The 20680-nt window shown below is 50.2% G+C and overlaps 2 protein-coding genes across 2 annotated transcripts in view; one reads left to right on the top strand and one right to left on the bottom strand.

Moving 5' to 3' along the window:
• The first annotated feature begins 1831 nt into the window (after positions 1 to 1831).
• Positions 1832 to 16415, top strand: ADCY9 (adenylate cyclase 9). The gene is made up of 10 exons (XM_032230974.1): positions 1832 to 3503; positions 4970 to 5142; positions 5901 to 6005; positions 6986 to 7203; positions 8331 to 8433; positions 10757 to 10965; positions 11508 to 11667; positions 12345 to 12496; positions 12821 to 12862; positions 13557 to 16415. The coding sequence occupies exons 1-10, from the start codon at positions 1832 to 1834 to the stop codon at positions 14734 to 14736; spliced, it is 4014 nt and encodes a 1337-aa protein (XP_032086865.1). The 3' UTR covers positions 14737 to 16415.
• KIAA0556 (KIAA0556 ortholog) overlaps positions 15919 to 20680 on the bottom strand; it is a 22295-nt gene continuing 17533 nt past the window's right edge. The window contains exon 25 of the mRNA XM_032230467.1: positions 15919 to 20558. Within this exon, the coding sequence (XP_032086358.1) occupies positions 20500 to 20558 (59 nt within the window). The 3' untranslated portion in view covers positions 15919 to 20499. The remainder of the gene's footprint in view (positions 20559 to 20680) is intronic.

Below are 20680 nucleotides of genomic sequence, written 5' to 3'. Positions count from 1 at the left end.
CACCGCTTCAGGGAGAAGGGCAAAGGCCTCGCTTGAAACGAGGCCCTTTCAGAAGGGCAAAAGAGAACCACCTTCCGAAGCGAATGGCTCCCTTCCTTTCCCCTCCGTGCCTGGATTTGCTTAATGACTTCCTCACTGGCAGGGAGATTTTTGCGTGTGGAAAGTCTCCATAGGCCAGGCAGGAGAGCTCAGGCTATGCTTCGGGTGGGGGGCATGAAGGAGGGAGGTGGCTGGAGTCAGGAAGCATCTCCAGCACAAAAGCTCTTTTCCTAACCCAGCCTTTTCATTTTGTTTCCCCCGTGCTCAACCCCTCTCCCCCCCCCCCACGACTTCCTCCACCTTCTCTGACCACAAAACTCCCTTGTTTGGTCCAGCTGAAGCGAGAGGAGGAAATGCCCACAGGAGGCAAGGTAGTTACCTCCGCATCAGGAGTTCTGCCCCCCCCCCCAGGCACGGCCCAAGATGCTCCCAGGGGTGGGAGAGGGGCAGCTGTGCTACTGGTGGCTGCAGCATCCCTGCCCAGCCGTTGCTGAGGGAAACCCAGAGTTCTGTCCCGCAAGGATGCGCAGCAGGGGGCTCTCAAGGGTCCCATTGGTGGGCCTCCAACTTTGGCGCCAGTGTGGTTTGTGTGTCGCTGAGATTAGTTAAGCCGAAGTCGTTGGGTTGAGCCTACAAGCTGCTTTCAGGAAGTGGCTAGACCACAGTGAGGCTCGGCAGAGGTGCTTTCGCTCCCCTGGCTTGGGATCTGCTTGGATGGCTTGGAAGGCGGCTGCCTCACTCTTGGCTGCAGACATGGCTCCGGTGTGTGATACGGCAGGGAGGCTGCGAAAGGATCCGAGGCGGCGGCGGCGCCCCCTCTCCCCACTCCCAGGGCTTTCTCGGAAGCTCCTCTCCCCGCACGGACCCCCCAGCGGCCTCAGGAGGAGCTTCCCAAGCAGCCTCTCCGTTCCTCCCCACCAGCGCAACCCCGCTCGGCCTTTCGCTGCTCCAACGGTTGGCCCCGGAACGGACCCTCCCTCAGCCAAGGCGGCCAGAGGAGCGGCGCCCCGGCCCTCGCCCCCCCCCACCCGCACTACGGGGAAGCCCGGGAGGGGGGAGGGGAAAGGGGGGGGGGAAGGGGGGGAGGGAAAAGGGGGGGAGGGGAAAGGGAGGGGAAAGGGGGGGAGGGGCTTCCGAAAGGCCCCCTTTGAGGCGCGGCGGCAGAAGCGGCTCCTCCGGCGGAAACGCAGCAGCAGCAGCAGAGACGCGCCCAGGCTTCCCATCGGGGGGACGTCAGGAGCCGTCGGAGCCGCCCTCGCCTCCTCTCGGCAGCCGGAGCCTCCGGAGCCAGCGGGCCCTCCAGCGGGGGAAAGTCCCAGGCGGTGGCCGGGACCGGCCGAGGCCCAGTCGGGCGATCGGGGGGGGGCGGGGGGGCGGGGGCTGATCGTCCCATCCCCCCCTTCGGCGCACAAGGGCGGGGGGCGAGGGCTGCGGTTGCGCACTCGGGCCCCCCCGCGCGTGCGCAGACCTCGCCCCCCGTCCGTCCGTCCGTCTCCCGCACCGCGCAGGCGCTCCTCGTCCCGCGCGGCAGTGACAGCAGCCTCGGCGTCGCCGCCGCCCCTCCCCCTCCTTCGGCCCGTCAGGCGTTTCCAGGCAGGCGGCGGCGGCGGCGGCGGAGAGAGCGGCGGGCGGGCGGGCGGGCGGGACAGCCGGGCGGGGGCTCCGGCGCGGCGCCATGCGGCGGAGCCCGGCGCGGCCCGGCGGCAGCAGCAGCAGCAGCAGCAGCAGCGGGAGCCCGGGCCTGGGAGGCGGCGGCGGCGGCGGCGGCGGGTGAGGCGAGGCGGGCGTGGCCATGGCGGCGGCCACCGGCTGCCCGCCGCCCCCGCCGCGTGGCACCGAGGTGAGCGTGGCCGAGGGCGGCGGCGGGCGCGTGGCCGTGCGGCTGCAGGCGGCGGGGCGCGGGCGGCGGGCGCGGGGGAAGCCGCGGGGGGCGGCGCTGGGCCCGGGGCTGGGGCTGGGCCTGGGGGCCGGCCGGGCGCCGCAGCTCTTCGAGCGCGCCTCGTCTCGCTGGTGGGACCCGCGCTTCGACTCGAGCAACCTGGAGCAGGCCTGCCGCCAGCGCCGCTTCCCGCAGACGCGCCGCCGGCTCCGCTACGCGCTGGGCTACCTGGGCGCGGCGGCGCTGCTGTGGGGCGCCTACCTGGGCTGGGGCCGCGGCGGGGGGCGAGGAGGGGGCGGCGGCGGCGGGGCGGCGGCGGCGGCGGGGGCGGCGCTGGCCTTCCTGGGCGCCTGCCTGGCCGCGCTGCTCTTCACCTTCACGCGGGCCTACGGGCGCCACCCGGCCGGCTCCTCGCTGGCGCTGGCGCTGCTGGTGCTGGCGCTCCCGCTGGCCTCGCAGCTGCTGCCGGCGGCGGCGGCGGCCCCGGGGCTGGCGGGCAACGTGAGCGCGCGCGCGGCGCCCCCCCCGCCCTGCCTGTCGCCGGTGGGCAGCTTCTCGCTGTGCGTGGCGGCGCTGCTGCTGCTCTACGCCGTGCCGCACCTGCCGCTCTACCTGAGCCTCCTGCTGGGGCTGGGCGGCTCGGCGCTCTTCGAGGCGCTGGGCTACGGCTTCCGCGACGAGCGCTGCTTCGCGCTGCCGCCGGGCGAGCGGCTGGCCCCCTGGGAGCTGCTGGGCAAGGCCCTGCTGCACCTCTGCATCCACGCCACCGGCGTGCACCTCTTCATCATGTCGGAGGTGCGGTCCAGGAGCACCTTCCTCAAGGTGGGGCAGTCCATCATGCACGGGAAGGACCTGGAGGTGGAGAAGGCCCTGAAGGAGCGCATGATCCACTCGGTCATGCCCAGGATCATCGCGGACGACCTGATGAAGCAGGGGGACGAGGACAGCGAGAACTCCTCCTCCGCCAAGCGCCACTCCGCCTCCAGCCCCAAGAGCAGGAAGAAGAAGCCGTCCATCCAGAAGACCCCCATCATCTTTCGCCCCTTCAAGATGCAGCAGATAGAACAAGTCAGTATCCTCTTCGCCGACATCGTAGGCTTTACCAAAATGAGTGCCAACAAATCTGCACACGCCCTGGTGGGGCTTTTGAACGACCTCTTTGGCCGCTTTGACCGCCTCTGCGAGGACACCAAGTGCGAGAAGATAAGCACCTTGGGGGACTGCTACTACTGCGTGGCGGGGTGCCCTGAGCCCCGAGCGGATCACGCTTACTGCTGCATCGAGATGGGCCTGGGCATGATCAAAGCCATTGAGCAGTTTTGCCAGGAGAAGAAGGAAATGGTGAATATGAGGGTTGGCGTGCACACCGGGACGGTCCTTTGTGGCATTCTGGGAATGAGAAGATTTAAGTTTGACGTCTGGTCCAATGACGTCAACTTAGCCAACCTCATGGAACAACTGGGCGTCGCTGGGAAGGTCCATATTTCAGAGGCTACTGCGAAATACTTGGACGATCGCTACGAAATGGAGGATGGGAAGGTGATGGAGCGTGTGGGGCAGAGCGTGGTAGCAGACCAGCTGAAAGGTATTTCTCTCATTTTTCCTGTGAATAAGTTGATTTGATTTGGAAGTTAACCTTTTCTCTCCCTTATGCTAATGTGAGCAAATTTGGATCAATTTAATATTTTACATGAAACCTGCCATGTAAACGTGGTGCCTCTGCCCTTCCTGGTTCTTTGAAGAGATATTAAAGCTGAGGGGGGGGGGGGTATGCATTGTAGCTGCAGCGTCTTTTGGTTTCCAAGTGGAATTTTAATTAACTGCTCATTTTATAGTTTGTGACATCTGCTTTAACACTAAAATGTACACTTCCCTAATAAAAAATATACTTTTATTGCTATGCAGGTACGTCATATGATGTTTTGTAAAAAGAAAGTATCACTTTGCAAGGGAAAAAAACACCCTACAGTATTCTGCAGGGCAGTTAAGACTGAGCTCTTCCATAAGATAGTTGACCAAGGAAAAGAGTTGCTTTTGATGCCAGCTTTCGGGGGACAGTTTTTAGGATTCTATGACTGTTGTAAACTGCTAGAAGTTGGTAGATAGTCCGCAGATTTTTTATTCTGCTGACCGTAAACCAATTTCTAGCAGTTTCGTATCAATGTTTATTAACGTCACAAACCAGGATTAGTAAAGGCACCTTAAATAAAAGTACAGAGTATTGAGATAAATGTGAGTAGTGGGTGAGACTGGAGTAAAAGGTGCTATAAAGTACGCAAAAACTAGTCTCTTCAGCAGTGAGGTCCTATTTCCACACAATAAGGGAATCCTGTGGATGGACTAGATTCAGATTTCAGTGAGGCATTGGATGGAATACAAGACTGCCAACTACTTCGTAAGAGTGAACAGTGTGGGACAAGCTGTCCCATTACCAGATGGGTTTGGAATTGGCTGACCGACCACACTCAGCATGTGGTCCTCCTTATGGAACGACATCGGTGTGGAGAGAAGCATGCAGTGGGGTACCCCAAGGTTCTTTCTTGGGCTCTTCAGGGTCTTTAGAAATGACCCAGAGGGGAGGATTGAAGGGGGGACGCTCATTGGGTTGCAGATGACACAGGTGGTCTTTCAAGTTTGATCATTTGATACAAAAAGCCCTTTGGAAATTAATATTCACAGTGACACTAAAACAGAGTGCTCTTAAGTAAAACCAAAATATGTACAGTATTAAAAAATTCGAAAGTACTGCTGGGTTATATTTCACAATCCTTTAAAAAAAAAAAGATAATAGAAAAATAGCCAATGATAAATAAATTACTACCGTAGTAGCTGGCCAAGCAATTTATAAAATGCAGATTTGCTGCTAAAAAGTGGATTTGGCTGTTTCCAAAGGAGAAATGAGTCATTTCTCTGCAAGCTGTGATTGCAACGGTTGTAGAATGGCCATCTGTAGTAAACAGCTTTTTGTAGAAGGAGCCCTCCAGGTAAGCTGGGGGAAGTGTGTACAGTGGAAGAATAACAGCAGATATGTTAACTATAGTTTTCCTGTAGGTTTGAAAACATACTTGATCTCTGGCTTGAAAAAGAAGGAGACCCATTGCAGCTGCTCGGAGACCCTTCTACTCCCAGGTCTAGAAGCAGGAGATGGAAGCAAGTTACAGGGAGCTTTGTCGGAGAACATGGATGATTTAGCAAAAACATTCAAGTACTTAGAAAAAAATAAGGTTCGACAAATGCAAATTCTGTACATTTCTGTGGATTTGTTTTTAGAAACCTGTTTTCACAACCTACCCAAGCTTGGAAACTTATATCTGCAGTTAGTTACGTATTCTCTAAGAAGGCAAATCATAAATTGGTTTATTTTTTTGCTCTGAAAGTCATAACACGAGGAGGTGTGGATTATGAGTTGGCTGTGAGGGGCTTGGTGTAAATCCCATGTAGCTCAGGAGCCCTTGCATTGTTAATTGCCGAAGTTGAAAAATTCTGTTCTAAGCACTTCTGAGAAAGTGCCAGCAAGCAGCTGGCATAAAGGAGCAAGTATCACGGTTGCCAGCATTGGTAGAGTTAGTGACATAAAATCATTAAATGCAAGTAAGAAAAAAGACCACCATTGTTTGGAGGGGGTCTCCTTTTGCAAAGGATGTATAAGAGCATTTGCATTTGCTTTTCTAGTATGTATATAAATATTATCATTGATTTAATTGGTTGATATTTACAAATTTGGTTGAGATGTTAGATGGGGAAAAGACAGCTGCTAAATGCTAACTACGTCTTGTTGTGTGGACGATAACTTCTTTCCGTGCCCAAGTGATTTTGTTCTGAAACATTTAAGGGAGGAAAAGTGTCATGTGCAGACTAGATAGCACCCTGGGAGTTACACACAAAATGTGCCATTTTGAAGAGCCTTCAGACACCCGCAGTAGAGGCAGGCCAGGGACAAAAGGAGGAATTCACCCTCTAGTATGTTTTTTTGTGGTTGCAGATCTGCCATTCGTGCAGTGTTACTTTTTCCCCTGGCTATGCTGTGAGTGCAGAGGAAGGAGCAATTCAAAACGGGTGCCAGGAGGACCATAAGACCAGCACAAAGGTAATTTATTCTCAAGGCACCTTTTTCTCTTCATTCATTCACGGAGCAGAAACTGAGGCAGGTCGGTCATGAGATGAGACAGACTCAAGTAGGGTGCAAGTAATGAGATGGCCTTCAAGTGCTCGCCTAGGTGTCCTTGATTGCAGATGGTTCCAAACCCTTTTCTTATTCTCAGGACCAGCATGTATGAAATTTGTCCCTAGGATGATTTGAAGAGCACCGTGATGTACAATTGGATATTTTTAAAAGCTCCCCTTGCTATCTTGTAAGTTGAGCTGCTTATTGTGCATTTTCTTTTGCATTCCCATTAATTAGGTCAGTGTAGTTCCTTTTGTTTTAATTTTTCAGTGCTGTACAGGAATTCTAAGAATTCTTTGAGTTTTGGAACTTCAGCCCCTGGTAATATGGCTGTTTTTAAGTTCCTAAATTTTTTATCTTGAAAAGATAAGTTGCACTTTATTTAATTTTGGTTTAAAATGCATTTTCTATATCTTTTAAAGAAATGTTAGCGTTTGCCTTTTCTAAAGATTGTTTTCTGAGCATAAAGAGCTAGAGAAAGCTGACCTCAGTCTCCTGTTTGCTCAGGAGGGCTGAATGCTGAGGGCCTCCTGGTCTGCCCTGATCAGAGGAAGCCTTGAAAACGGACCCAACTATGCTACTTTAAAAAATGTGTATCTCATATGAGCCCACCTTTGGGATTAGACATGGTGATAATAAAATGATTCATGACATGATACAAATCTTTCTGCTGTTGTTTGTTTGATCAGGTTTGTTAAAAGCAACATCTATAATAATTTATCGGCCTTATGTTTCTTTTTTTGTTGCAAGTGCTGTTTTATACATTCAAAAATATAACAAAATCTTTGAACAGATATTATTTTTCTACTGCAATATACTTGTAGAAACAGACAAGTATAATCTGACTTCTCTCTGACGTAATCTCAAACCACTTGATTTTTTTTCCTTTTTGTCTCATTCAGAGTCCTGGGGGAGGCAGCCCAAAGTCTCGGAATGGACTTCTAAGTCCCCCGCAGGAGGAGAAACTGAGCAACAGCCAAACGTCTCTCTATGAAATGCTGCAAGAGAAGGGAAGATGGGTTGGAGCAAGCTTGGATCATTCAGCTCTTCTGCCATTGCGGTTCAAAAATATCAGAGAAAAAACAGACGCTCACTTTGTGGATGTCATTAAAGAAGACAGGTCAGGCAAAGCATTCTCACCACTTGGACCTTTGCTCTCCATGGGGCTTCACAAGGTTCAGTAGGTTGGGGGCAGATGGAGCGCTTCACGGGCCGCCAGTCTGAGCACCATTTCCTCAGCCCCCTCCTCCCCCTGCTTATCTACTGCTATAAGTCTACTGCTATTATCACTTCCTGTGGAATAGAAAATTGTGCTGAACCAAATGGGCTTGATTTGCCCAATTTTTTTATCAGTGTTTTCTTTTATCAATCTAGTTCTGTTTAAAGTTGTATTATGTCCAGGAAAGTTGAGTGTTAACCTGCGGCCTGTGAACAGACACGCTGCAGTTAAGTCAGCTAATCTCGCCAATTCTTTTTTTTTAACGTGCACAAATGCCACTTTTCTGAAGCTTGGTGGAGGGCAGGGTCTCAGCAGACAAACAGGAAACCAACTTGTTATGCATACCTTGTTAAGTTGCAACAAGAAGGAGACCTCTGGCCCTGGCAGGGGGTCTTTTCCTTATTTAATGGTGGTCTCCTTTATGCAGTTTTTATGTTGACAGATAGAGTCTGGCTGAAATGCTTGGAAGAGGGAAGTTCTGTGGGGTTTTTTCCAACAAGCTGCTGATAGGACAATTCTTCTGCACTGAGGGTGAATGATCTGTTTGCAACAATCAGAAGAGGCACTTTGTGATCTCTGTGGGCTCATTCTTTTTTCACCAACAAGTTTATGGCAGTGCTGAGATTAGAAGTGGGAGCTTATTCTTCACTCCCGCCCTAGACCCAAAGCCAGTTGGGTGACCCTGGGTCAGTCATTTTCTTACAGCCCTAGGAAGTAGGCATTGGGAAAGCACTTCTGAAAAAGTAGTTTGCCAATCTCAAGAAAATTACAGGAACTTGTCCAGGCAGCCTCCGAGAATCAAGACACAGTAGGAGGAAAAGGAGATTATCCATGCAGTGTGGTTGATTGAGGTCCAGTCATTAGTTAAGCAGCAATTCCTTCTTATTTGGAGAGTTAGTACAGCACTCCTCTTTCTCCAAGCCCAGTTAAAGATGGGCTGATAAATAGAGATGCCTATGTCTTAGTGATCTAATCATTGTTTCTTTAATGGGAGAATAAACTTTGCTAAAATAAATCTTTTCCCTCAGCTTGATGAAAGACTATTTTTTTAAGCCACCCATTAACAAGTTGAGCCTGAACTTCCTTGAACACGACTTGGAGATGGCCTACCGGAGCAGCTACCAAGAAGAGGTAAGGTGTCTTTTCTTGGGGGGGAGGTGGGGGGGTGTCTATGTGCATGGAGGCACATGCATGCTGATAGTATCTGAGGAATACAGTAAGAAAACGCCAAAACGATTTATGTTTATTTTAACTGTTCATGTTGACTGGAGAGAAATCAGTAATTGTGATGCTGCCTCTTTTCTACACTGATATTCCCTCTTTAAAAAAAGAGAGAAGGTTTTTTGGCAGTTACTTTTGATTTAGGCTTAGTTTTAAGTCATTTTAAGTCTGTTTTGTCTCTGTTTTGCCATTGGTGAGGGATGCCTTTGAAAGAGAAACTGAAATTGTCCTCAGCGTAGCAACCAGCCTCCTGTCTAGAGTCTCCAAGCAGGAACATGTAATACCCGTTTTGATAAACTACGTATTTTTGGGAGTATAAGACACACCTCCCCCCTCCCCCCCCCCAAAAAAGAGGGTGAAAGCTTGGGTGCGTCTTATACACTGAATGTTGCCCCGCCCTCCCACCCACCAGCCCCCACCCTTCAGCCTCAATTGCCTCCCAGCAATTCACCTCCTTGCAGCAAACGGGGCTTGCGGAGGCTGCGATAGGCCACGGGAATCCCTGCAGCCTGGAACAGCCGATGATCGGCAGGAACTGAAATTTGCTGTTTGCTCCACCAGGCAAATTGCTGGGAGGCAGAGGCAGATCCCCCCCCCCCTTGTGCTAATCAGGCTGTTTGCTGCAAGGAGGTAAGTCAGTAACTATAAAGGCCTATAGAATGATTAGACTTATTTTGTAAAGACTGCTTTATTATTGTTTTAGACAACTTAACAAAATGAAGAAGCTTTTTAAGATAAAGGCTTGATCTGAAGAGGCCCCAGTGCTATTGTTATCTCCTTTTAAATAGCAGAGAATAACTCGGATACTTCCAGAAAGCCACATCAGTTTTAACAGCATCTGTACAAGGATAGTCTGAAATGTAACCCCACAAACAGTGTATATTGTCCGTACTGTTTGTTGCAAGGAGGCAAATTGCTGGGAGGCAGAGACAGATATTTTCCCCTTCTTTTCCTCCCCCAAAGCTAGGTGCGTCTTATATTTTGGAGTGTCTTATATTCCCAAAAATACGGTATGTTGGCTTGATTCTAAATTTAAAGAGCTTGCTTTTATGTGTAAACATTCACACCCTTCCTACGTGAACCATGTAAATTAACAAATAAAACTTTTTTCTCTTCTAGCTTTTTACTGCTTTTATTTAAATAGGTATATGAAATTCTGGCAACATATCTGATGAAGTATTTGCTTTTATTCCAATATTATACCATCTACTTCTGCAGGAGACATACCACCACCCTTCAGGCCACTAAACTTCAAATAGAAATTTGGCCTTAAATTGGCTAACTTCCCCAAGAATGTTTTTATTGATCATTTGTTTTACAGAGCCTTGTCCTGGAAACAGCCCCTGCGGTGACTGCTTTAAGTTTCAGTCCTGTATCACTTGTTCCTTTGCGTGTCTATATTCCCTAAGTCAGCTATTATCCTTGTCATTCCACACAGAGCGGGAAACGTCCACTGTTTGCATACAAAGATCATGATGAAAAGATAGGTGGTTAAAAACCTCGGTGGCTCGGGGCCCGCAAAGTAGCAGTGAGCGCAGCTCGTGCTTAGTCAGGAAAGGGGCGCAATAGGAGGCGGCAGGAGGTTCTGAAAAAGGTGAAAATAAAGGAAAAAATTGAAAGAAGGAAAGAGAAAACAAAGAAATCCGGAGAGTCACTGAATAGCTCCTGTTAGGCCAAAGACTGAGGTTAATCTGGGGAGTCAGAAGGAGGAACAGAGGGAGTGGCCTCAGATTTACCTCAGTCTCCAGGCAGTTGGGCCGTAACAAGACCCATTCAGTGACTCCTCCCGCACCCCACCTCGGAGACCAGGGTTTATAGACAGGGAGGTCAGGTTATAAACTGAAATATCCCTCAGCTATCCGAAGTAACAAACCGTGACTTTTCTAATAACCTTGTGCCGTTATGAGGGTCTGGTTTCTCCTAAAGCGGTTTTGAGAATAATTTCCTCTAAGAATCTAGATTTGGTTTTTTTATACTCACTTTTGCTTATTGTTTTCATTCTGGTGGTGTTTTAGAAACTGATTCTGAAAACTACTGCTGTATTTTAGTAATTTATTTTTCCCTAGCTTAGAGTGCAGAGAACCTTTGTAAAGAGTGGAGGTCATCTCTGGATCAGATTCTGAAATCAAAGCAAAAAAGATAAAAGAGTTTTTGATTTCCCTGCTTGGGAACTGTTGGGTTCTGAAGAAGCCCACGTGTGGCCAGCCAACCTGGACCTCCTCGCTCTCCCCAGGTGATTAGAAGAGCTCCCGTGAAGACCTTCGCCAGCGCTACCTTCAGTTCCCTCCTGGACGTGAGCCTCTCCGCCACGGTCTTCCTCATCCTCTCCGTCGCTTGCTTCCTGAAACACGGGCTGGTGGCCTCTCCTCCCCCTCCTGCAGCTGTGGCTGTGGCTGTAACGGCTGTCCTGCTGGAGGTGGTCTCTCTCACTGTCTCTATCAGGTGAGCCAATGCTGCACTTTTCCTCCCTCCCTCAATATCTGGGCTCCCTTATTGGGTGCAGGTGACAGCAAATCCCACCCCCCCCCCCCACGCATTAGAGAGAGGTCCCAGCACACCCCTGTCCTTATAGAGCAGCTGGAGCTGGCTCCTCCCCCGGGATCCCTCCCAGTGCCACTACTTCTCCTCTTTCATGCCCGGGAAAAAGGGGGGGGTGTCCTGATTTTGGAAGGGGGGAAGTTCTTTTTTTTAATTAAAAGCTTTAAAAAGGTTTTACAAATATTTACCTCCCCCCCCCCCAACCTCCCAGAGCAAATACTGGGTATAAATCTTCAACAACCCTATTCTGAAATAAAGTAACAGACTTTAGCATCATCCCTCACTTGTACTTTAGCTCCCCTTTTGTTAAGCTAACTCTGGACAGATGATGTCCTTCCTTGCGAAGGGGGGAAGTTCTGATGTCACTGCCGGGCACTGGTGGGGGGGAGGCCTTCTCCTGAGGCCGAGGGCAGGGAAAGCTGAGCCGCTGTCTGTATGGCTTCCAGGATGGCTTTCTTTCTGGAGGACATGATGGTCTGCACCAAGCGACTCTTGGAAGTGATCGCTGGGTGGCTGCCCCGGCACTTCATCGGAGCTGTCCTGATCTCCCTGCCGGCTCTCGCCGTCTTCTCACACTTCACCTCTGAGTTTGGAACCGACCTCTATGTATGTTGGCCTCAGCACCAGCTCTTGGTGGGCAAGCAGAGCTCCCGCGGGGGAAAGCACAGGGGTGGGGGTGGTCCTCCACCCTGCTTTTGGTCATTGGAAGCTTTGGCTCTAAATGCCAAGTCACACGCAGAGACTTCTTGTCCAGGGGCGCAAAGAGGTAGCTGGGAGGGGCAGAGGTCCCCTTTGCCCATCCCAGTCAACCAGCTTAGTCCCAAAGGGCTCCACCTCTGAGCCAGAGCTTTGCTCCCAGCGCTGGGAGCCCAGAGGAGCCGGGAGGGGGCGCCACAGATGACCGTTTATCTGCCACCCTAGTTTGTCCGTCTGCAAAGCCAGTGGATTCCGATGCTGCCTTTAGTGAACTTTTCCCTGGATCAGGAGATACTTCAGCCCGTGGCCCGACCCCCCCCCCCCCTCCATGGAATCTGCATGGCAGAGCGACCCTGTTTCCCTCCTCCCAACACAGAGCGGAATTAGGCATTTTCTGCCAGGCACAGAAGCGGACGGACCTTAAACATGATTTTAGTCAAATCCAAGGGGGGATGGGGGGGGGATGAAAGATTCCGTAGCTGCTCTAATCTGGTTGCTTATTTTAACTCTGGGAGTTTTTGAGGAAAGGTGCAACAGCTTTGCTCTAATTTGCTCCATTGTTCTGACTAATATTTCTTTTGTTGCAGTCCACCATGTTTATGTGTTCTGCAGTTCTCATCACAATAGTCCAGTACTGTAACTTTTGCCAGCTCAGCTCCTGGATGAGATCCTCTTTGGCTACCCTTGTTGGAGGGGTCCTCCTCCTCCTCCTCCTGTACGTGTCCTGGTGCCCTGACAGGTGAGCCAAGGCAAACCCATGGCAATCCTAAGGAAGATCAGGCTGCCGTATCCAGGAAAGGTCCCAGGGTGCTGGAATGAGGCCTGCTTGCTTCAAGAGAAGTGCCACAACCGTTGCCCCTTTTGCCCAGGAGGGGGTGGCTAAGGGAAGAAGGGGAAAGCATGAAGGGGCCTGGTGCGCACGTGTGTCGCAGGGATTGGCCATTTAGCGAGAGGAGGAGGAGGAGCCCTGCTTTGTGACTACAGCGGTGCCGTGTAGTTGCCCTTGTTTTGATCCAGACGGTTGGTTTGTGGGTAATGTGAGTCCCTTGTGCTTCTGTTCCAGCGACTTGGAGGATTCAAACCTTCTTCCATCGAGGAACCTGAGGTATGTTTCTAACAGCTTCATTGGGCTTTATTGGGTCTCCAGTCTTTTGTGTGTACCTTATTTAAGGATCCAAACTGCCAGCTGAGAGTCAGAATAAAAGTTGTCACCAAAATGAAAAAGATTTGAAGAGGCTAAAATTTGGACTGTGAACCACGGATTTCCTTTCTGTGAGTCTCAAAAGAGTGTTCTGAAGCAGTGAGATGGATTATTTCCAAGTACAATATTTTTAATAACATTATAAAGCCAGGTGCTGTTAAAGTGTGAAGCCCATACGTTCACAAGTCTCTCACTTGCAGTGTGCCCAGATGTGTTCCTTCTCTTAACTGCTAAGAGAGAACCTGTAATGATCTGAGCTGTTGGACAGTTTCTGTATGTATCAAGATAGGTATCAAGATTGGATGTTCTTACAGTGAGTTTAAGGAAATTCTCTTGGAGTTTGACTTTGAAAAAAATGTTGCATTGGGCTGGCCATTCTCAACCCACACGCCCGATGCCACTTGCTCAGCCTTTCAGCACAACCCATCTTCACAAGTACCCTCTGTGCCAACACACAGAACCTTTAAATGTTGATACATGTTCAAGTAAAAACTAGATGATTATAATGATCAACAGCACCTGTTTGAGATCCCAAACAGAATGATCTGAAGTTACCTTTAAAGCATGCGTTCTCTTATTTGTTTTGTTCCTCCCTCAGCTTCATAGAGAATGCCTGCAACAGGTCTGCGTCGGAGGACTTCCGTAGGCCGGCAGATCTGATTGGCCTGGAAGTAGTTTTGGGCCTCTTCCTTCTCCTAGTCTTAGTTTGGTTCTTAAATCGGGAGTTTGAGGTGAGTTACCGCCTCCATTATCACGGAGATGTGGAAGCTGATCTTCACCGTACCAAGATTCAGAGCATGAGGGACCAGGCGGACTGGCTCCTGCGGAACATCATTCCCTACCATGTGGCCGAGCAGCTGAAAGTGTCCCAAAGCTATTCCAAAAACCACGACAGCGGGGGGGTGATTTTTGCCAGCATTGTGAACTTCAGTGAGTTCTATGAGGAGAATTACGAAGGAGGCAAGGAATGTTACCGTGTCCTGAATGAACTGATCGGAGACTTTGATGAGCTGCTGAGCAAGCCTGAATACAGCAACATTGAGAAAATCAAAACCATCGGGGCCACCTACATGGCTGCCTCCGGGCTGAACGCTTCCCAGTGCCAGGACAGCAGTAACCCTCACGCCCATCTGCAGACGCTCTTTGAATTTGCCAAAGAAATGATGCGTGTGGTGGATGACTTTAACAACAACATGCTGTGGTTCAATTTTAAGCTGAGGATCGGCTTTAACCACGGGCCCCTGACAGCTGGGGTCATTGGCACCACCAAGCTCTTGTATGACATCTGGGGGGACACTGTGAACATAGCAAGCAGGATGGACACCACGGGAGTCGAGTGCCGGATCCAGGTGAGTGAGGAGAGTTACCGCATTCTTCACAAAATGGGCTACGACTTTGATTATCGTGGGACAGTCAACGTGAAGGGCAAAGGCCAGATGAAGACTTTTCTCTATCCCAAATGCATGGACAGTGGGGTGGTGCCCCACCATCAGTTGTCTATCTCTCCGGACATTCGGGTTCAAGTGGATGGCAGCATTGGGCGGTCTCCAACCGATGAGATCACCAACCTGGTGCCTTCTGTACAGAACTTGGACAAGGTGCCCCCTGACACAGAGCTCAAAGATTTGCTTCCCCGCTTCAAGAAGTTTCCCAAAGAATTGGTTAAATTAGACAGTCGCCCTCAGTTTGATGCAGCTGGTGAGAAGGGTGGCTGTGAGGAGGCTGGGCCGGGGGAGGCCAACGAACTGACCAAACTGAACAGCTCCTGGAGTGTGTGATGCCCGTCGATTCTTCTTAGCGAGAAATCTGAGCTCCCTGCAACCGGCCTTTTCTCTTGCACGGAGGGCAGACAGGAGGTGGCTCAGTTGTTACCTGTTTCTTTGGGCTCCTGAATTGGAGAGGATCGTAGCCATGCCGGGCTCTGGCCCCTCCTTTTCACTCCCCTTACAATGTTTATTTTTTTCCTGAGAGGAGACATCAAGTGCCTTCAGACAGACTCTGCCGGGCTCCTCTCTGGACTGAGGAGGAGCGGTGTAGATTGGGGATTGGAACACATTTAAAGGACAAGCTGTGGTTACTTCATTTTTGTTTCTCATCAACAGCTTCCTTTGCACCTCCAAGCAGAGTGAATAAATAGGTGTGTGAGTGTGTACAGCACTCACGTTTTATATGTAAACACGGACAATTGCATGTTTGGCTACCTTCTGTGATTGACACTAAGAACTGCTCAAAGGAGATGCTGAGGGCCAGAAGGAATGGTCATCTTGGAACAGGGAAAGAAGCAGCTGAGCTGCTGTTTGCCAAAATCAGATTAAAGTGCCATTGTGCTTTCTGGAACACTGGACTTGCCGTTTCCCGGCAGATCAGAAGGGCGCGGGGAGTGTGCAGCCTGTCTTTGCCCAGCCAGTCGGAGGTGCTGGTGGTTCCTCATTTTACCTTTGCCAATATAAGGGGCAATTAACCAGGCCCTGCGCCTGCCCCGTTTTATTTTCTGCTTTCAGGGCCCTGCTGGCATAATCCCACGTCAGCTTCCTTGTCTACACGCAGGAGCCAGCCTGTCCCTCAGCAGGATTGGCCCCAAGGAGGTTTGGAACACCTCCAGTGGGATCCAGGTTAACTGGTGCAGTATTTGAGTCACGGCTCTTTGTGCGTCACAAGATGTCAAAACAAGTGGGCGTAAGATAAGCCCTCATCCATGCAGCCTTTTGCTGGGGAAATGATACACTCTCTTTATTTGGTACAATATTTTGATTCCAGTATACTCTAGTGAAATATTGGTCTACCTAAAGAAAAGAAATCCAATCAAATCTTTAATATTAATATGCAAAAATGAATAGGGACTTGCCTACTTTTTTCCCAAGCTCAGATAAGCTGAAAATCAAGATGCTTTTAGGGTTAGACAAACCTGGACTACTTTAAAAGTATGAAGTTGTGATGTATCATAGAACTCTCTTTGGCACTTCTTCACCACCAGAATTGAGGAAGCCTGAAGATGACACCGTTCCCTCTTTTTGTTGATCCGTGACTCCATTAAAACTAGAGTAGGCTTTTTTCCTGCCAATTATTGAACACACCCCAAGGAGCTTTTCTGTACCTTGTTCTTTCTTTGAATCTGCCATCACGGCTGTGCCAAACAGCACTCCAGTGCGCAAGCCCTTTTTCCAGCAGGGGCAGAAGGCGCAGCAGTGTAGGCTGCCCTCCACACTTTTCAGGGAGGAAAAGAGGGCTGTGCGCTTCGCAAAGCGCAATTACAAAGGCAGCCTTTTTTTTCTGCCTAGCAAATACTGTGGTTACAGTCCTAAACGCCAGGATTGGGAATTACCAACAATGTACGTGATACGTTGTAGGAGGAGTAGGCTGCACTCATTTGGATGCATCTTCTTGCCTCCCCTTCAATCGAGCTTCCAGAAAAATCAGTGTCAATTTATATTCCCTATAAATGAATAATCTGAAATTACCCTTTGAATCCTGGTTTCTGTTTGAGTGGCTGTTTTTCCTATGCTAAGTGGATCATGCTTAATGCCAAGCCTCGGCAGGCAGGCGGCTGCTAGAAAGAACTTTTTTAGCTTCAGGATGAAAAATAACCAGCAGTGCTAAGCCAGCCCCCGTCCTTTGATTTCTTCCTGGGTTCTGGTCTCAGTGTGGATTGATTGTTGGTTGCTTTGGGTTTCCTGCCAGGAGGGATCTGCAGGGTTAAATCCAACCTTTTCAGATAAGAGCACGAGATTATTGCTGAGAGTAGCTCTTTCCTGGCTCAAAAGTGCAGAGAGTTCTGAGCCTTTGTTTCACTTACTTCAGTTCCAGACACGGATGGTCATGGAGAGGGAAAGAGCCATTTTATGTCAGCAAAGTAAGCTGAAAAGTAAATTCTGCACGGAATTGTGCACCTTCCCTTGAAGAATGCAGCATGCTACCTTGTGGCTTTTATCCATGGAAAAAACAGGGTAACGTGCTGGCCTAAGCCGCCTTGGATCCCAGAAAGGGTTTCTTTTTGTGACCAAATAACTCCTTCAGCCAAGGTTAGTGGGATATTCTGGTCCTTTCCCTGCCAGAAAGTTCCAGAAGGCAAGTTAAACAGGCTTCCACGGACTGTTTTAGTTGCCACTATCCGTAGATAACTAGATGGAAAGAAAGGCCTCTTGGGAAAATGGGGTAACTGTTGAGCATTTCAAACATGGCAAAACAGCAACAAAATTCTGAAAGAAGACAGGTTGTAAATAGCACGACTCCAATACTGTGCAGTGCCCTGTATTTTGGGTTGGGATATTCTGAGAGGAGGGAACTTGACAATATAGTTGGAAATGGCAGGCTGATAGAAGGAATACGCTGATGGACTATCAAGCAACACATTCCTGAAAGGTAGAAGGGGCAGGTGGGATGGCAAGAGCAGCCAAGGCCTGGTGCCTCTTTGTGAGGAAACCCCTCGGCTTGGGCTGTAAAGAGGCTGAAGGAGATGTTGGGGCCTGATGTGGAAGAGGGATGGGAGACGCTTGTGCGGAAGAGGGCTACCAAGGAGCTCTGCCCTGCTTTGCTGAAAGGGGTGTTTCATTAAAATTCTTGGCCCCGACTGAAGCTAAATTCAGTCAAATCAAGGAAGTGAGTGCCTGTTTGGCAGTGGATCAAGTCGGCATCCTCTTCTGCCGACTGTAATCTCTTGATCAAAGTCTTTGCTTTTGACTTCCTCCTTGCCTGTCATCTGGGACTTCTGGTTTGCTCCCTAGTAAATCCCGGCAGGAATAAGTTTCTCCTTTTTCTCCGCAACTTGCATTTGCTACGGAGCATCTGCTAGTTCTGAATTGTGCAGGGATCACAATGGTGCCAGTGGGGCGCTGCTGCTGCCATTTTACAGAAACAATACCTCCGGAAGAGGCCAGGGGACTTCTGACCTCTGAGAGAAGCTCCTGAGAACTGGAGAATTTGAGGGCTGCCCAAATGTATGTTGTTCTTCACTGCCTTTTCTGTGCTGCTGATCCACATAGCAGGGAGGTTTGAGCATCTGCTCTTAGATCTCAGAAGGAAGGCACACCAGATCATCCTAATCTGGACAGGAACATTTTATATGCCGTCTGGTTTAGGGGTTTTCTGGGACTGTTCTCATCTTAGCAATAGGCCCTGGCAATTTGGTCCTGGGAAATAGGAAGTGGTGTGCCTCCTCTGCCACCGTCTTTAGGTCTGGGCTATGCAACACCCTTGTCCGTCCTCAGCACAGGAATGGATCCTTTGTCATTGTTGCCTCCTGTGCTAAAACGTTAGGGGAAGGGCAAGAGAGATAAGCAATGGAAGCCCTTTCATTGGCTTGAAATGTGTCTGTGCTCAAACCACGTGCCTCCGTAGAGCGAATTGGACCGTGGTGTATTCGGGCCAATTTCTTGGGTAAACATGATATAATGTATTAACTAATCTTCAGCTGGATTGCAGGGTACACGAGGCCACATGAATGCATCAGGGCAGTTGGGCTTCCCTTCAACCAGGCTTTCCGAGGGAAGGCTCCTGAGCAACTGGGCTGGCTTTTAAGATCCATTCCTTGTCGTGGCCTTGACCCTTCTCAAGCCATTCCTTTGCTGGGATGGCCCAGAGGTGCCAGAGGTTAACTGATTGACTGCTGGAAGCAGAGAGAGTATTGCCAGACGTGGCAGCTGCCAATAGCTGCTGAGAATAGGCCTGGGTAGCACCTGACAGCAAAGGTGAAATGCTGCAAGGTGAATGGGGAAGAACGGTAGAAGTCTTTGTTACTTAGGCAATGTAATCAATTCTCTATTAAACTCTTCTCTGTATTGGATATGCAGGATCACTTGTTTGTTCAGACACCGGATCCGGAGAGCAACCATACACAGCCCAATGTTTACCGTCAGGTGACTGCAGTAGAAATCATGGAAAGGGTAAATAGTGTTTCAAAGCCAGGAATTTATTTTTAGCACTAAGCAACTGATCTTTCCAATCCTGTCCTCAACCATGATTCTTTGTTTCAGCTGAGACGTTTTAGTCCTGCTACCGTTGGACACATGGGGAAAAATAACCCTTGGTAGGCTATTAAAATCACTTTAAGCCCTGTTAGAAAAAAATCACTCATAATTCTCAGTCTACTTCAGCAACATTTAGGGACCAAGAATGATCTCATCAACGAAAGCCGAGGTTTAACCTCTTCATCTTCTGCAACCTCACTCTGAGCCTAACCTAAAACCAGAGTTGCTCCTACTATGGAAAACGTCAACTGAAACACATACTGTGTGCAAGACCATCTCTGTTGCAAGCGGAGACGAGTTGTCCGTCTAAGAAGTATCTAGCAAAAATAAACCTGTGGTCCTTCAAAACAAGTGCAGCTCTTTTTGGGGGGCGGGGGACGTATTGAGTGGTGCCCTCATACTTCTCCCTGGGAATGTAGGCAATGCTTGTGAAGGTTGCCAGGGTGAGAGAGCAGGGCTGGCCCAACTCAGCTGAAGGGGCAAGGCACGGGTCCCAATTCTTTGCAGAAGCAGCTTTTGGACCTTGTGCTCAAGCCATCAAAGTGGGTCCCAGTGATGGTGCTGGCAAGCCCAAAGGCCACAGCTTCTGTAGCTATTGGCCTGCCAGGCTTCCATCTTCTTTCAAAGAAATATGGCCGTCCCCCCCGAGCATCCTTTGTGCTAGCCAAGGGGGCGCGCTAATGTGGTTTATAGGCAATCTGAGTTTGTGTGTAATGTGCGACAAACAGTAAAGAGTAACATCACAAACATGAGAATCTGGTTCTTGCAAGCAGTCGATAGGCTGCAACTGGGAGCTTTTTAAATAAGGCACTTGCTGTTGAGGGGGACCTCGGCCACTTCCCGCCCTTTGGCTGGGTTACAGGAAACGCCTCCAACCTAAGGTGACTCATTCCACGTTAGAACCGGGGCAGCCCGTGGCAGTGAAGGGTTGGCCATGGAGTTGCAGCTGCTCTTTCTCTTGGTCACACTCGGCCACCACTCCAGCCCTCGGGCTCTTTCGGCCACTGCAGCTATTGCACAGGAAGGCCTTCGGCCTGGCCACTGAAGGCTGCACCCCCCCGGACTTCGATGCTGATCATTTCTACAGTGGGTGAGATCCTGTCTCTGAAACTGCAGAGAAAATACACGATGTGCATGTCAGTGAAGCACAAGGGGCAGAGGGAGGCTGTGTGTTCCTTTGTCCTAATGGCACCTGTGTGGGCCCTTCTTTTCTCCCCCCTCCCCCCCCAGTCAGCAAAGGCACCCCTAAGGCTTCCTGTGGAAGTTACAGAAAGCTCCCCTCCTCTCGAGCTCGTGACCCCTCTGGGGCTGTTGCGTACCCTCTTTCCACCGCACACACCCCAGCCTGCTTGAGTTCAGCCAAAGCCTCTTGTGAGAAGAAGAAGCAAAGAGAGCTATAATCAATCTGCAGGTGACAGAAGTGCTCCTGATGGTCTCGGCGGCACCAACGGCCAGTTCACTCCCACCCAGAGTTCCCCCTCATGATTCCGGTTGGGAACTGTGTGCCAGTGGTCCAGGCTGCCCCCTCTTCTTGGGCAAGAAATGGGCAGTAGAAGACTGCCCCCCCCTGTTCTTTCCTCACTGTCTTGTTCTCCGCAATGGTCCTTTGTCCTGAATGCAGGTTTTAGGACGAAGAGCTGGTGGGGAGAGAAGAGATGAGTGCCCTCAGCTGTGATGTCTTTATCCGTCTGAAGAAACCTCCAGCCATCGCAGGAAAGGCAACCAGACTGGCACCCCTCATTATCCCTGCTAACCAAGC

The sequence above is a fragment of the Thamnophis elegans genome, chromosome 14, assembly GCF_009769535.1.
Source record: "Thamnophis elegans isolate rThaEle1 chromosome 14, rThaEle1.pri, whole genome shotgun sequence".
Classification (NCBI taxonomy): Eukaryota; Metazoa; Chordata; class Lepidosauria; order Squamata; family Colubridae; genus Thamnophis; species Thamnophis elegans.
Note: the sequence above shows the minus strand (reverse complement) of the source record. Positions and strands in the feature narration are given on the sequence as shown.

Bases quoted from the DNA above. Each gene is read 5' to 3' on its own strand.
- ADCY9 (XM_032230974.1), top strand. From the start codon at position 1,832: ATGGCGGCGGCCACCGGCTGCCCGCCGCCCCCGCCGCGTGGCACCGAG. The intron at 5,143-5,900 runs GTTCGACAAATG...TTGTGGTTGCAG, and splicing joins AGTACTTAGAAAAAAATAAG to ATCTGCCATTCGTGCAGTGT. The intron at 11,668-12,344 runs GTATGTTGGCCT...CTTTTGTTGCAG, and splicing joins AGTTTGGAACCGACCTCTAT to TCCACCATGTTTATGTGTTC.